The sequence below is a fragment of the Salvelinus alpinus genome, chromosome 2, assembly GCF_045679555.1.
Source record: "Salvelinus alpinus chromosome 2, SLU_Salpinus.1, whole genome shotgun sequence".
NCBI classification, from domain to species: domain Eukaryota; kingdom Metazoa; phylum Chordata; class Actinopteri; order Salmoniformes; family Salmonidae; genus Salvelinus; species Salvelinus alpinus.
The window spans coordinates 104,314,685-104,332,432 of NC_092087.1; the positions used below are offsets into that span (position 1 = coordinate 104,314,685).

Consider the following 17,748-nt stretch of genomic DNA (forward strand, 5'->3'; position numbering starts at 1 on the left):
CACTGCTATATGATGGTGTAGAGGAGGGAGGGGGGACAGAAGCAGCCCCTACACTGCTATATGATGGTGTAGAGGAGGGAGGGGGACAGAAGCAGCCCCTACACTGCTATATGATGGTGTAGAGGAGGGGGGGACAGAAGCAGCCCCTACACTGTTATATGATGGTGTAGAGGAGGGGGGGACAGAAGCAGCCCCTACACTGCTATATGATGGTGTAGAGGAGGGAGGGAGGACAGAAGCAGCCCTTACACTGCTATATGATGGTGTAGAGGAGGGAGGGGGGACAGAAGCAGCCCCTACACTGCTATATGATGGTGTAGAGGAGGGAGGGGGGACAGAAGCAGCCCCTACACTGCTATATGATGGTGTAGAGGAGGGAGGGGGGACAGAAGCAGCCCCTACACTGCTATATGATGGTGTAGAGGAGGGAGGGGGGGACAGAAGCAGCCCCTACACTGCTATATGATGGTGTAGAGGAGGGGGGGATTGTGCGCGGCCCTATGTGACTCCAAATCACGGACTCCTTAACTTGTACAGTGGGTGTAGGGGATATCATGTTGTGTTGGGAACACATGACATTCCCTGTGACAATCAATAATAATTTAATTCAAGTTAATTTAATACATTTAAAAAAGAATAAAAGCACTTTTTCTCCCTTGAAATTCATTTTGATTTATTTTCATACACTCTTTATAAAGTTCAACAGATACAAAAATACAAGTCAATCAGTGATAATTGTCTACTCAATAAAGACACTGTTTAAAGAGTTGTAACACACACCTGTGGCCCACTAACCAGTCAGTCTCTACTCAGAGACTAGCCGATACTAGAGATGATAGCAGGGAGTCAAGGCCCCCAGCCCCCTGTGACGCCCACTAACCAGTCAGTCTCTACTCAGAGACTTGAGGTGACAGCAGGGAGTCAATGCCCCAGCCCCCTGTGACGCCCACTAATCTCTGATTGGTTGCTGCACATCTTCACTTGTTGAAGTTTGGGATAGTCTCAGTGAGAGTTTCGGGGATAGTCTCAGTGAGAGTTTCAGGGATAGTCTCAGTGATAGTCTCGGGGAGAGTTTCGGGGAGAGTCTCAGGGAGAGTCTCAGTGAGAGTTTCAGGGATAGTCTCAGTGATAGTCTCGGGGAGAGTCTCAGTGAGAGTTTCGGGGATAGTCTCAGTGAGAGTCTCAGGGAGAGTCTCGGTGTTCCCAAGATCTATTACTCAAGATGGATAGAGCTTTCAATGGGCCAGGCTTTGGGACTGTGATCAATGCAGTCTATAACTCTACAGACCGTAAACAAAGAAGGTGACTTGTTTTAAAATATTGTTTTATATTAACTTTTTATGTATCTGAATATTTGTTATCCATCCTTTTCAGTGTATCGGCTAATTCTTTATTTTGGTTCTCACAGCTACATAAGGCAGCTCAACACCTTGCCTGGGACAAGAGTGCATACTGTCCAACACTATATTTGGAAAAAAGGATCAACAGAGGAGGGAAGCCCAAAAGGCCCAGCTACAGTGTAACAGAATAAAAAGGCAGCCGAGGGAAAGAGAGGGGAGGGCCCAGCGGCATGCTGGGAAACACAAGGACCCACCTCCACACCTGACATTTAGCCGTCCACAGTGTTCTCCAGTTCTGAACAGGCGGTTCCCCAAAGGTCAGTTCTTTATTTATTTTTTTAAAAGGTAAAAAAAAAAAATATTCCATCAATTTTGTTCATCTTAAAAAATAAACAATTCAAACAAAATCAATACAAATTAAGTCGATCAAAAGAAAAACAATCAATTACCCCCCAAAATGGATGCGTTCGTTCAAATAGCATGTAACAATCATAATTAAATATGGCAATATATTGTGTGGTGTGTTCAATAAGACACTAATGCCCGTTTGTCCTTCTGTAGACAAGAACCTAATGCTCCAACCGGAAGGTTGTTAACCCCCCCCCCCAAAGGTAAGTTCTCTTAAATTCACATTTGTGTGTTTGACTATAGCAATTTTATGCGAAGTGTTTAATAAGCCACTACTACCTGTAGTACTACCTAAAACAATCATGTGTCAAATAGCTCATTTGTTGTTCAGTTTTACAATTTTGGGAAGCGTTAGTACATGAATATTACAGAATTATTTCAATACCTTAACATTTTTACATCAAGTTCATTTGAGCCATCTTTGGGGGCCTTGTAAAGTCTATTAAGGTGCTCCACGGGCCCTGTGCAGCCCCCAGGGGCCAACCTACAAGATGGCCATGGATCTTCTTACAAGATGGCCATGGATCTTACCTACAAGATTCCATGGATCTTACCTACAAGATGGCCAAGGATCTTACCTACAAGATGGCCATGGATCTTACCTACAAGATGCCATGGATCTTACCTACAAGATGGCCATGGATCTTACCTACAAGATGGCCATGGATCTTACCTTTTGTACAGGGGCCAAAACAAAAACAAAAAAAACATTTTGTGTGTGCTTGATCTTTTGTATTCTGAACTATGTAACTCCTATCTATCTGATAATAATTTCTTCATAATCACCCAGATGTCTTATTTCCAAATATACCAAGTTTTGGCATGTCAAAATCATATTAATTACAAAAGAATAGCAGTTACTTTTGGGTATGTCTATTTAAGCAGAAATCTACATTTTGCAATTTTCTCTCGTGATTTCAGGTCCTCTGGAAATGTCTTTCCACAATGAGAGCAGTGGTATGTCTTCTCCTGTGTATGTATTTTTTCATGCTCTTCCAAGCCCCTTAACTGAACAAAACCCTTTTCACACTGGGAGCAGAGGTGAGGCTACCGTCCTTTATGTGTCACCTCATGTGTTTTCAGGTTCCCTAATCTGGTAAAACGCCTTCCACACTGACGGCATTGGAATGGCTTCTCTCCTGTGTGTGTCATCTCATGCGTTTTCAAGTTCCCTAACCGGGTATAACTCTTTCTACACTGCAAGCATTGGAATGGCTTCTCTCTTGCGTGTATTATTTTATGCGCTTCCAGATGCCATGACTGGATAAATGCCTTTCCACACTGAGAGCAGTGGAAAGGCCTCTCTACAGAGTGTATTCTCTCATGCTTTTTCATGTCCCCTAATGATGAATACGTATTTTTACACTGGGAGCAATGATAGGGCTTATCTCCTGTGTGTGTGTATATCTTATGTGATTTAAGGGACCCCAACCGTGTAAAACTCTTTTCACACTGGGAACAGTGGTAAGGCTTCACTCCTGTGTGTGTTCTCTCATGCTCGTTCAGTTGCCCTAACCAGCTAAAACTACTTTTACAATGGGAGCAGTGATAAGGCTTTTCCCCTGTGTGTGTTCTCTCATGAGATTTCAGGTCCCCTGATCGTGAAAATGTCTTTCCACACTGAGAACATTGGAATGGTTTTTCTCCTGTGTGTGTTCTCTTATGCTCATGCAGATGTGTTGACTGGATAAATCTCTTTCCACACTGGAAGCATTGGTAAGGCTTGTCTCCTGTGTGTATTCTCTCATGTATTTTTAGGCTCCCTAACCGTGTAAAACTCTTTCCACACTGAGAGCAGTGATAAGGCTTTTCCCCTGTGTGCGTTCTCTCATGTGATTTCAGGTTCCTTGATAGGGAAAATCTATTTTCACACTGGGAGCATTGGAAAAGCTTCTCCACCGTGTGTGTCATCTCATGCTTTCTCAGATTCCATACTCGGGTATAACTCTTTCCACACTGGGAACAGTGGTGTAGTCTCGCTGGTTCAGACGGCTCCGGTTCCTCTGAGTCTGGTCGGTCTTCTGCCAAACACAAACAGAGTGATTAAAACAGGGAGACCTGAATGAAATCTCCACATACATTTGTCATTTTAATAATTTAGCAGAGCTCTTACATTTATGTCATTTAGCAGACCCTCTTATCCAGAGAGACTTACAGTCAAGTGCTCTTAGCATGTGATGCATGTGCTCCATTGTTTACATGACCCATGTATTTTACACTGTGTGGCTTTAAGGGAATAGTATGGTCACTATTCAGAGCAACTTGTTAATGCATCCATCTTAAGGTAGCTAGGTGAGACAACCACAACAGTGACAGTAAATACAGTTTCCCTCAGTTAGTGCATCCATCTTAAGGTAGCTAGGTGAGACAACCACAACAGTGATAATAAATACAGTTTCCCTCAGTTAGTGCATCCATCTTAAGGTAGCTAGGTGAGACAACCACAACAGTGATAGTAAATACAGTTTCCCTCAGTTAGTGCATCCATCTTAAGGTAGCTAGGTGAGACAACCACAACAGTGATAGTTTACATGTCTCAGATGGGCTACTTCTCCACTCATTGGATTGTTTCTCTCATCGAGCGGGTTAATGCATCCATCTTAAGGTAGCTAGGTGAGACAACCACAACAGTGATAGTTTACATGTCTCAGATGGGCTACGTCTCCACTCATTGGATTGTTTCTCTCATCGAGCGGGTTAATGCATCCATCTTAAGGTAGCTAGGTGAGACAACCACAACAGTGATAGTAACCACATTTTCCCTCAATTAAATGTGATAATTTATAATGACCTGGCCTGTGTCCCATAATAGAACCATCCACAACAATGACATTAAGCACACTGATGCAAATAATCCCAATTCTGCCAGGTAGGCATAGCCTACTTTGTAGTTACCTTGTAATTGCCTTTCAGTCTACCTGAAGACATTAGCATCGCTAACGGCTACACGAAGTGGTAGACATGTAGGACCAACGTGCACCTCACACACAGGGTTCAACATTCAGGTACATTTCCCAATGGCAGACTGGGCCAGCGCCAACTGAAATCTACTGGCCTGAATCAAAAATAAACTGTTCGGGGTCCAGATCTGACAGCAAAGTGAGTGATGTCATCGTTTCAATAGCAGATTTTTATCTTAAAAACAATACATAAATGACATCACACATATATCAACTCCATCACACCTGCCCAGACCCACATGCTCACCCCCCCCCCCCGATCTCCAGCGCCCGCATCACTCTTCACAAACATGTCCTCAAACGCCATTTTGTTTTCTCTCCGTCGCTCACCCACGTTCAACATTTAGATAAAGCATTTGACCTTTCCATTGTTTTACTGATAGAGGATTGATTGATTTCCATTGTTTTACCAATAGAGGATTGATTGATTTCCATTGTTTTACCGATAGAGGTTTGATTGATTTCCATTGTTTTACTGATAGAGGATTGATTGATTTCCATTGTTTTACCAATAGAGGTTTGATTGATTTCCATTGTTTTACCGATAGAGGTTTGATTGATTTCCATTGTTTTACCGATAGAGGTTTGATTGATTTCCATTGTTTTACCGATAGAGGATTGATTGATTTCCATTGTTTTACCGATAGAGGATTGATTGATTTCCATTGTTTTACCGATAGAGGATTGATTGATTTCCATTGTTTTACCGATAGAGGATTGATTGATTTCCATTGTTTTACCGATAGAGGATTGATTGATTTCCATTGTTTTACCGATAGAGGATTGATTGATTACCATTGTTTTACCGATAGAGGATTGATTGATTTCCATTGTTTTACCGATAGAGGAAAAATATTTTTTAAATATTTGTTTATTTTTGGTCAGAAATGCCTTCTGGAACATGTGACCTTTCAAATGAAAATGAGTTTATTCTTATTTATCAGGATGTCCACACCTCTGCTGTTACTACAGTAGGTGGCAGCATAAGTCTCTCCAACCTAACTCCTCTTTAAATATTACATTTCTCCTTTTTCTCTATGTAACTCTTGTAGGAAAACCATATCTGCTGATAATCTCTTTAAGTGTTCAAGAACCATATCCTTTTCCCCCCCATCATGCAGCCCATGCACATTGCAGGCAATACGTTAGATTTGATTTGGTTGGTATAGAATCAAAGTTAACCTTGTCAGTTCCATCTATCATTGAAGAACCAGATAAAACAATTTAGCAGACTTGTCATGAGGACAATGGGCATTCCATGGAATAGGAGAGTCATAGTGTGAATACATAGTTATTATATACACATTACATACATAAAGTATGTGGGCTAAACAGAGATATTTAACAGAGAACACACAAAAAAGATAAACAAAGTACTTTGTTTTTTTGAGGCGCTGGGCCTTTTTATGGCTTTTAAGATCCAACTCCTCTCCAAATGTACCAACAGACTGGATTATGATGTCATTGTAACTACATTACAGAAAGACTGTCACTTAAGTACTGTGGTCAGTTTTAATACAATTTCTACACACAAACTAGCTTCAATAGATTTTCTTTCACATACAAATGGTTCTAAAACCATGATGTACTATATCTCTTTCCACACTGGGACCATTACTAAATTATCTTGTGTATTATTTCATGCTCTTTCAGTTGCTGAGCAGTGGAAGAGGCCTCCCTAGTGTCTGTGCTCATGCACTTTCATATAACATAAATTCTTAAAGCTCTTTTAATTAATACACTTCATTAGAACGTCTAGTTACAATTGACACAACAATCAGCGTTTGACAGTTTTTTTTACAGAAACATTTAGCACAGTGTTTACAACGTTATGTCCTCAATATGAGCAGCTTATTTTTTAGATGCAACGTTCAGACGTTCACAGGAGTAGCAGCACAATTCTCAACCCAATCAGGAAACGTAGGCTACATTAGGGCTGGGCGGTATACCGTATTTGACGCACGGACCGGTTTGGGTTTTTACTTTAGCTTCTTTAACGGTATTTGAAATGTTTGGTTTGTTAAACATTGTGTAACGTGTCATCTCTCTTTGCTCTCTCTATGCCATTTTCCACACAGACCTAGCCCCGCCCCCCGTCACTCAAGGAGCGCATTTGTTGTTGCTCGACCACGAGACACTTGCGTTCAGTCTGCATCTTCACTGCAGCACATCAACAATGTTGATGACAACGATGCTATTTCCACTTTGCTTCTTAATATAAATCCATTAGTGTTCTATAATTATACTATTAGTTTGTGTTACATCTGCAAACAGCTAGTTTGTCTTGTCCTAGCAAGTTGGGCCTAAATCTTGTTAGCTGCTAATTGTTAGCCGCTAATGCAATGCTAATGCGCTAATGCAATGCTAATGCTGTTAATGCAGTACAGCTAATAAATGTTCTGAGTTACAGCAAACGTAATTAGCTATACAGCCTGATAATAACAGTGATGGTGCAGACCTAAATCAGGATGTTGTTTGTGCAACAGTATCTTCTAAATCAAAGACAAAGCAAGAATATGTTACATTTAATGTAGTCAAAGATGATAGGATCCCGTAGGAAACACTTATCAACACTTTGGTTCCTTCCCTGTCACAATAACTCCTCCCTGGCATTTTCATTTGTTGTCATGTTAAAACACTGTATTCAGTGCCCACTATTATATTCTAACTATATAATTAGAATAATCATTATATTTCCATGGTTTCAACAATTCACCCAAGTGTTTTGCTCTAAATCGCAAAGTCAAATAATTTGGTTAAAAATAAGGCCTAGATTGTTTGCCCATATCGTGCAGCCCTATGTGGCAGTGTGGAAATGATCTCAAATGAGTGCATGAAATGCATGAATTGATTTTAAAAAGCAGACAATTATTTTGGGTTGAAGTTGAGTTGAACAGTATCAAACAATCAGAATGGAGAAAGACCCATTGAAATCACTTAGGGTAGCAACACATACATTCTAGGATCACACACTACTCATAAAGAACATTTAGAATTTAGAATGTATGTGTTGCCACCCTAGGATCACAATACTACTCATAAAGACCATTTAGAATTTAGAATGTATGTGTTGCCACCCTAGGATCACAATACTACTCATAAAGACCATTTAGAATTTAGAATGTATGTGTTGCCACCCTAGGATCACAATACTACTCATAAAGACCATTTAGAATTTAGAATGTACAGTGGGGAGAACAAGTATTTGATACACTGCCGATTTTGCAGGTTTTCCAACTTACAAAGCATGTAGAGGTCTGTAATTTTTATCATAGGTACACTTCAACTGTGAGAGACGGAATCTAAAACAAAAATCCCCAAAATCACATTGTATGATTTTTAAGTAATTAATTTGCATTTTATTGCATGACATAAGTATTTGATACATCAGAAAAGCAGAACTTAATATTTGGTACAGAAACCTTTGTTTGCAATTACAAAGATCATACGTTTCCTGTAGTTATTGACCAGGTTTGCACACACTGCAGCAGGGATTTTGGCCCACTCCTCCATACAGACCTTCTCCAGATCCTTCAGGTTTCGGGGCTGTCGTTGGGCAATACGGACTTTCAGCTCCCTCCAAAGATTTTCTATTGGGTTCAGGTCTGGAGACTGGCTAGGCCACTCCAGGACCTTGAGATGCTTCTTACGGAGCCACTCCTTAGTTGCCCTGGCTGTGTGTTTCGGGTCGTTGTCATGCTGGAAGATCCAGCCACGACCCATCTTCAATGCTCTTACTGAGGGAAGGAGGTTTTTGGCCAAGATCTCGCGATACATGGCCCCATCCATCCTCCCCTCAATATGGTGCAGTCGTCCTGTCCCCTTTGCAGAAAAGCATCCCCAAAGAATGATGTTTCCACCTCCATGCTTCACGGTTGGGAGGGTGTTCTTGGGGTTGTACTCAACCTTCTTCTTCCTCCAAACACGGCGAGTGGAGTTTAGACCAAAAAGCTCTATTTTTGTCTCATCAGACCACATGACCTTCTCCCATTCCTCCTCTGGATCATCCAGATGGTCATTGGCAAACTTCAGACGGGCCTGGACATGCGCTGGCTTGAGCAGGGGGACCTTGCATGCGCTGCAGGATTTCAATCCATGACGGTGTAGTGTGTTACTAATGGTTTTCTTTGAGACTGTGGTCCCAGCTCTCTTCAGGTCATTGACCAGGTCCTGCCGTGTAGTTATGGGCTGATCCCTCACCTTTCTCATGATCATTGATGCCCCACGAGGTGAGATCTTGCATGGAGCCCCAGACCGAGGGTGGTTGACCGTCATCTTCAACTTCTTCCATTTTCTAATAATTGCGCCAACAGTTGTTGCCTTCTCACCAAGCTGCTTGCCTATTGTCCTGTAGCCCATCCCAGCCTTGTGCAGGTCTACAATTTTATCCCTGATGTCCTTACACAGCTCTCTGGTCTTGGCCATTGTAGAGAGATTGGAGTCTGTTTGATTGAGTGTGTGTACAGGTGTCTTTTATACAGGTAACAAGTTCAAACAGGTGCAGTTAATACAGGTAATGAGTGGAGAACAGGAGGGCTTCTTAAAGAAAAACTAACAGGTCTGTGAGAGCCGGAATTCTTACTGGTTGGTAGGTGATCAAATACTTATGTCATGCAATAAAATGCAAATTAATTACTTAAAAATCATACAATGTGATTTTTGGGATTTTTGTTTTAGATTCCGTCTCTCACAGTTGAAGTGTACCTATGATAAAAATTACAGACCTCTACATGCTTTGTAAGTAGGAAAACCTTCAAAATCGGCAGTGTATCAAATACTTGTTCTCCCCACTGTATGTGTTGCCACCCTAGGATCACAATACTACTCATAAAGACCATTTAGAATTTAGAATGTATGTGTTGCCACCCTAGGATCACAATACTACTCATAAAGAACATTTAGAATTTAGAATGTATGTTGCGCCACCCTAGGGTCACGCACTACTCAAAGCAAATGTAGACTTTTATTGCGCATAGACATAAAACACCGTCAAATACCCCAAAAAAGAAATACAATTGAATTCTCAGGCCTAATTCTCTTAAATGACGTTTGAGGCGGCTTATGGTAGAGAAATTACATAAAATTCTCTGGCAACAGCTCTGGTGGACATTCCTGCAGTCAGCATGGCAATTGCACACTCCCTCAAACTTGAGACATCTGTTGCATTGCGTTGTGTGACAAAAAACAACATATTTATGAGTGGCATTTTATTGTCCCAAGCACAAGGTGCACCTGTGTAATGATCATGTTGTTTTTTTTTTTTTTTTTTTTTTTTTTTATTTTTTTTTTTTAAATTTTATCCCCTTTTCTCCCCAATTTTCGTGGTATCCAATCGCTAGTAATTACTATCTTGTCTCATCGCTACAACTCCCGTACGGGCTCGGGAGAGACGAAGGTCGAAAGTCATGCGTCCTCCGAAGCACAACCCAACCTAGCCGCACTGCTTCTTAACACAGCGCGCCTCCAACCCGGAAGCCAGCCGCACCAATGTGTCGGAGGAAACACCGTGCACCCGCCCCCCTCGGTTAGCGCGCACTGCGCCCGGCCCGCCACAGGAGTCGCTGGAGCGCGATGAGACAAGGATATCCCTACCGGCCAAACCCTCCCTAACCCGGACGACGCTAAGCCAATTGTGCGTCGCCCCACGGACCTCCCGGTCGCGGCCGGCTGCGACAGAGCCTGGGCGCGAACCCAGACTCTGGTGGCGCAGCATAGCACTGCGATGCAGTGCTCTAGACCACTGCGCCACCCGGGAGGCCATGATCATGTTGTTTAATCAGCTTCTTGATATGCCACACCTGTCAGGTGGATGGATTATCTTGGCCAAATAGAAATGCTCACTAACAGGGATGTAAAATTTGTGCACAAAACTTGAGAGAAATAAGCTTTTGGTGTGTAAGGAAAATTACTGGGATATAAAAAATAAAAAAAATGTTGGAACAATCAACCTCTCCACAAGCTCTTCAACATTCCAATAATCCTTCACAAGGTTTCTCAGTTGGTACCAAATCGGGACACTTACCGACCAGAACCTACTGGGCAAAATACGTTGCCGAGGACATGAATATGCCCGTCTCCCCTCCCATCAACAATATAGATCTAAAGTATAACATTTTTCCCCCCATCTGCATTGTAGTTGCCTTCCTCGCCATAACCCAAACCCTTTTGCGACACCATCAAAGTTGGCACGCCGTTTGCCCAGCCGAAGTCACCTGACACTGATCGTGCCTTCACTCAACCGAGTTCGGTCTCATCCCTGGTGGGAAGCAAATAGACCACCACCATAGAGTTGATATAATACAAGCGCAGCTAACTGCGTTCTGAAAAGTCCACCACTTTATACTATAACCAGTTAAACTACGACTCCCAGACTGCATTGCAACTCCCAGCATGCAATGCCCCACTGGAAAACGTTAGCAATTAGCAAGTCCAACTGAAGTCTAAATATACATGACATTCCACGTTTATTTGGGGTTATAATCAAGTTATAATGCCGAATATATGTTCATACCATTGTCACCAATCAACTGCATTACACTCAAAATAATTCGAATTCAGATGCTAGTATAGTAGAAGAAACTAGCTAGCTAAATTGGCTAGCTAACCAAACCCATTATGATGGTTAGGGAGTGAACCTTATTTATGATAAGGATTACATGGACAAAATCGGAACTCTGAAATGAAAATTGATGGCTCTCTTCAGCTAAATACATTTAACCTAAACCCTCGCTGAATAATTGAAGAAGAAAAAAAAGTGTACCCAAAATAATAATGAAAACAAAGTAAATAGCAGAGAACATGTGTACCATTTACCGTCACTTCTTGGACAGACCAGAGCTTCAGATAGGCCGTTTAAGAAACTGTTCTCCGCCATGTAAGCATTACATGGCAACGCAGGAACTTTAATAGTGCACAGGGCCAGAAGGTTGTGGATTCGTGGACAAGAGTAAGTGGTGGAAATATTTCCTTTACAGTAAAAGCTTTGCACATCATTTTACATATTAGCACAAACTTTCTAATATCACACAAATGACCGAAATTACAGGCTAACAATAGACAGAGAAAGGATGAACACACAGGTCTATCATATTTCTCCAATGCCAAATCATTGTCTTGTTTGCAACGAAACAGTCCCTGTCCTTAGGAATCTGAGCACTTTCCACCCCAGACAGTGTAGGCCTACCTTTCCACCCCAGACAGTGTAGGCCTACCTTTCCACCCCAGACAGTGTAGGCCTACCTTTCCACCCCAGACAGTGTAGGCCTACCTTTCCACCCCAGACAGTGTAGGCCTACCTTTCCACCCCAGACAGTGTAGGCCTACCTTTCCACCCCAGACAGTGTAGGCCTACCTTTCCACCCCAGACAGTGTAGGCCTACCTTTCCACCCCAGACAGTGTAGGCCTAGCGACGCAGAAACATGTACACTAACTGTTGGCTAATCTTCTTCCGTGGCTTAATAACCAAACGAGAGAAGGCCATATAAGTGTCCATCATCTTCCATTGATTTGATATCAACATAACATGCTGACACACAAGCAGAGCAGCCATTGATTTGATATCAACATAACATGCTGCCACACAAGCAGAGCAGCAATGCAATTGTCTCCCTCTCAGCGGGAAGCGCAAGAATCAGAGCACATGCCAAACCCTCGTTATAGAGTCACATCATGCAGCACACGTATGATTTCTAAGATATTCCCAGGTTTATAGCCCTACCACAACTAAATAAATAATGGATTTTATTGTGATGGTTAATATATATATATTTTTTTTACTTAGATGTTTCAAAGGTTGTAACCGTGGAAGCCTGGAGATGCTAAATATGTTATTGTCCAGACACACACATGTAATGTTAAATATGTTATTGTGCAGACACACACATGTAATGTTAAACATGTTATTGTCCAGACACACACATGTAATGTTAAACATGTTATTGTGCAGACACACACATGTAATGTTAAACATGTTATTGTGCAGACACACACATGTAATGTTAAACATGTTATTGTCCAGACACACACATGTAATGTTAAACATGTTATTGTGCAGACACACACATGTAATGTTAAACATGTTATTGTCCAGACACACACATGTAATGTTAAACATGTTATTGTCCAGACACACACATGTAATGTTAAACATGTTATTGTGCAGACACACACATGTAATGCTAAACAAGTTTGTCTGGACCCTTTTACAATATGCCATTTAGATATTTGGTTGTAAAAAAAAAAAGCTGAATTCTCCTTTGGTATGAAATCGCAAAAACTTGGGCAGCACACATCATACAATAAATCTCTGGGTCACCAATCACATCTTTTAATTACATGTTGAAAACCGTTCTCTTGTACTGAGCGCACCCCTGAACAACATATTAAAAGTTTAGAACTTCCGAGGAAAGCCTCGTAAAAATGACAAGTTAGTTCAACAACTGCAGAGTTTGTGCCCCTAATTTTGAGACAATACTCACCGGTGTTAAGATCTATTTTCTCCTCTTCTTCCTCCACCTCTTTCACTCGCAAAATGTCATCCTCTTTTATTGAGATATCCTCCTCTTCCTCTTTCACTCCAAAAGGTGCTTTCTCTTCTTTCAATGTGATATCCTCCTCTTCCTCCTTTGTCATTCGGAAAGCTTCTACCTCCTCCTCTTTCACTGTGACAGCCTCTATCTCCTCTGCCACTCCAAAAAGCTCTTTCTCTTCTTTCAATGTGATATCCTCCTCTTTCTCCTTCTTAATTCTTAAAGGTTCTTCCTCTCCTTTCACTGTAATATCCTCCTCTTCTTCATCTTTCACGAAAATGTTCAGCCCCAGAGCTTCTTTCTCTGTCCAGCAGACCTCTTTTTTAGCAGGGGGGGAGTAGCTTAGTGAGCTCATGGTCGGAGGTGATAGCTAGTTAGCATTAGCGACTAGCCTAAATCTTACATTAATCTGAACGAATTAGAACATTTAACAAGCAAATTACGTTTAAGTTAACTAGGAGATACGTAAACATAATTGTGTTAAAAACACAGATTCATATAAATAAAACTTATGCTTCAATGTGTCGGTTTTATGTTGACTAGCAAACTACGGAACTGGCTGCATCAGTAGCCGAGTGGTTGTTGAAGAAGCGTCCCGTCCACTAAATTATACGTCACGCAAGAAGCATAACATGAAAGACTCACATCGCCATCTGTTGACTGGAGTTGGTAAAGCAGTTATTCACGACAGTGTTTATTCTGGAAAACAACGTTACAACAAATAATTGAAAAAAAATTAGCAGCTACTTTTTCTCTTACAGCCAAGACTTTCCTCTACACAAGACAATTACTTTATTATGCCCATGGAGAAATGTTTATTTGTGGATAAAAACAAATCAAATTACATTTTATTTGTCACAAACACATATTTAGATGTTTAGATGTTATTGCAGATGTAGCGAAATGCTTGTCATTAAGCATACAAAGGACATCAAGACAACTGCAGACAAATAAATATGAGAATAGAAAAAGTGAAATCGTAGGTGATTCATAATGATCTGTACACTATATACATCAGTATATTACCAACCACATTGCCCAGTGTAGACAGGCCTACAGGACCTGCTAGTTATTGTTATTCAACAGCCTTATTTATTGTATTTAACCTTTATTTATACAGGCTTTTCTCATTGAGATAAAATCTATATTTTTTTCAAGAGAGACCTGGTCCAACAGCAGCAGGAGGAACAACGTTTCAGACAAAACAACTTACATACACTAACAGAACATTTAACTAAACGATAGACACACATGTAGAACAACAATTACATAAAGAAACACAAATGTCATAACTAAAAAACAGCTGTGCTAAAGACAATTACACTCTTCTATGATATCTACGTCTAAAGACAATTACACTCTTCTATGATATCTACGTCTAAAGACAATTACACTCTTCTATGATATCTACGTCTAAAGACAATTACACTCTTCTATGATATCTACGTCTAAAGACAATTACACTCTTCTATGATATCTACATCTAAAGACAATTACACTCTTCTATGATATCTACGTCTAAAGACAATTACACTCTTCTATGATATCTACGTCTAAAGACAATTACACTCTTCTATGACATCTACGTCTAAAGACAATTACACTCTTCTATGATATCTACATCTAAAGACAATTACACTCTTCTATGACATCTACGTCTAAAGACAATTACACTCTTCTATGACATCTACGTCTAAAGACAATTACACTCTTCTATGATATCTACGTCTAAAGACAATTACACTCTTCTATGATATCTACATCTAAAGACAATTACACTCTTCTATGATATCTACGTCTAAAGACAATTACACTCTTCTATGATATCTACGTCTAAAGACAATTACACTCTTCTATGACATCTACGTCTAAAGACAATTACACTCTTCTATGACATCTACATCTAAAGACAATTACACTCTTCTATGACATCTACGTCTAAAGACAATTACACTCTTCTATGACATCTACGTCTAAAGACAATTACACTCTTCTATGATATCTACGTCTAAAGACAATTACACTCTTCTATGACATCTACATCTAAAGACAATTACACTCTTCTATGACATCTACGTCTAAAGACAATTACACTCTTCTATGATATCTACGTCTAAAGACAATTACACTCTTCTATGATATCTACGTCTAAAGACAATTACACTCTTCTATGACATCTACGTCTAAAGACAATTACACTCTTCTATGACATCTACGTCTAAAGACAATTACACTCTTCTATGACATCTACGTCTAAAGACAATTACACTCTTCTATGACATCTACGTCTAAAGACAATTACACTCTTCTATGACATCTACGTCTAAAGACAATTACACTCTTCTATGATATCTACGTCTAAAGACAATTACACTCTTCTATGATATCTACGTCTAAAGACAATTACACTCTTCTATGACATCTACGTCTAAAGACAATTACACTCTTCTATGATATCTACGTCTAAAGACAATTACACTCTTCTATGATATCTACGTCTAAAGACAATTACACTCTTCTATGATATCTACGTCTAAAGACAATTACACTCTTCCATGATATCTACGTCTAAAGACAATTACACTCTTCTATGATATCTACGTCTAAAGACAATTACACTCTTCTATGATATCTACGTCTAAAGACAATTACACTCTTCTATGATATCTACGTCTAAAGACAATTACACTCTTCTATGATATCTACGTCTAAAGACAATTACACTCTTCTATGATATCTACGTCTAAAGACAATTACACTCTTCTATGATATCTACGTCTAAAGACAATTACACTCTTCTATGATATCTACGTCTAAAGACAATTACACTCTTCTATGATATCTACGTCTAAAGACAATTACACTCTTCTATGATATCTACGTCTACGTCGACCAAGTGTTAAAACTCCACCAACGTGACTAGAGCATTAAATGTTAACATGTTCAGGAGAAAATTCCAGGACCACGGAGCTGAGCAACAAACTATTTCTACCATGATCTGTTCTAAATCTTGGTACTGTTAAAAGCAAATGAGAATGGGATTTATATATATTGACTGACCTGATTAAAAAAAGAACAGAGATGAAATGGCATTTTACCCCATATGGCCTTATAAATCAGTGTATACCAGTGTTTAAGCCTACACAAGGTCAATGACGACCAGCCAACGGCTCTGTAGAGATTACAATGTTAGATGTTTTTGATTGGTAATGAACCTGAGGGCCACATGATATACTGAACCAAGTGCTCTCAGGGTAGTGGTTGAGGCCTGCATATATATATATAACATCACTAAAATCTAAAACCGCCAGTAATGTACATCGTACCAGCTCCTTCCTGGCCTCCAGAGAAAAACAAGCCTTATGCCGGTAATAAAAACCTATTCTCAGCTTGAGCTTCCTTATCAAGTTCTCCACATGCACAGTGAAGCTCAGCTCGTCATCCACCCACACACCCATATAGTTGTACACTTTAACTTGCTCTATAGTAGGTCCATCCAATGTAGCAATGACATGATTAGTAACATGCCTGGCATTTGAAAATACCATGCATTTTGTTTTACCCGAATTCAGAACCAGCTATAAAATCATACATATTCTGTTGTATGGTGTTAAATGCTCTTTGGGTATTTTCAAAAGCTAAATATAAACTACTACCACTTGAATAAAGAACAGTATCATCTGCATAAAAATGATCATCCGCTGTTTCAATAAGATCCCCAATGTTGTTGATATACAAAATGAACAACAGTGGGCCCAAAATAGAACCTTGCGGAACACCTGAGAATATCTCTATGGACTCAGATTTACAACCATCCACCAATGGGGCGGCAGGTAGCCTACTGGTTAGATCATTGGACTAGCAACCGAAAGGTTACAAGATTGAATCCCCGAGCTGAAAAGGTACAAATCTGTCGTTCTGCCCCTGAACAAGGCAGTTAACCCACTGTTCCTAGGCCGCCATTGAAAATAAGAATTTGTTCTTAACTGACTTGCTTAGTTAAATGAAGATAAAATAAAAATTAGACATTGTGTACAATTTGATAGGTAATTTATTAACCAATGACCAGCAATTCCATATCATTTTAACCTTTGCACTAACACAGCATGGTCCACGGTGTCAGATGCCTTCGACAAATCAATAAAGACACACAATGTAACTTCTTATCAAGAACACAGTGGATGTCGTTTAAAACCTTCAATGTTGCTCCAGTTAGGACAGCAATGCTGTCTCCAGTTAGGTTTAGGGGGGGGGGGGGGGGCAATGCTGTCTCCAGTTAGGTTTAGGGGGGGGGGGGGGGGCAATGCTGTCTCCAGTTAGGTTTAGGGGGGGGGGGGGGGCAATGCTGTCTCCAGTTAGGTTTAGGGGGGGGCAATGTTGTCTCCAGTTAGGTTTAGGGGGGGGGGGCAATGCTGTCTCCAGTTAGGTTTAGGGGGGGGGCGGGGCAATGCTGTCTCCAGTTAGGTTTGGGGGGGGGGGGGGGGGCAATGCTGTCTCCAGTTAGGTTTAGG

General features: G+C 40.6%; 1 protein-coding gene across 1 annotated transcript in view; it reads right to left on the reverse strand.

The window, feature by feature from the left end:
• Nucleotides 1-656: 656 nt before the first annotated feature.
• LOC139547210 (zinc finger protein ZFP2-like) overlaps nt 657-17,748 on the reverse strand; it is a 29,367-nt gene continuing 12,275 nt past the window's right edge. The window contains exon 4 of the mRNA XM_071356294.1: nt 657-3,769. Coding sequence (XP_071212395.1) covers nt 2,796-3,769 — 974 coding nt within the window. The 3' untranslated portion in view covers nt 657-2,795. The remainder of the gene's footprint in view (nt 3,770-17,748) is intronic.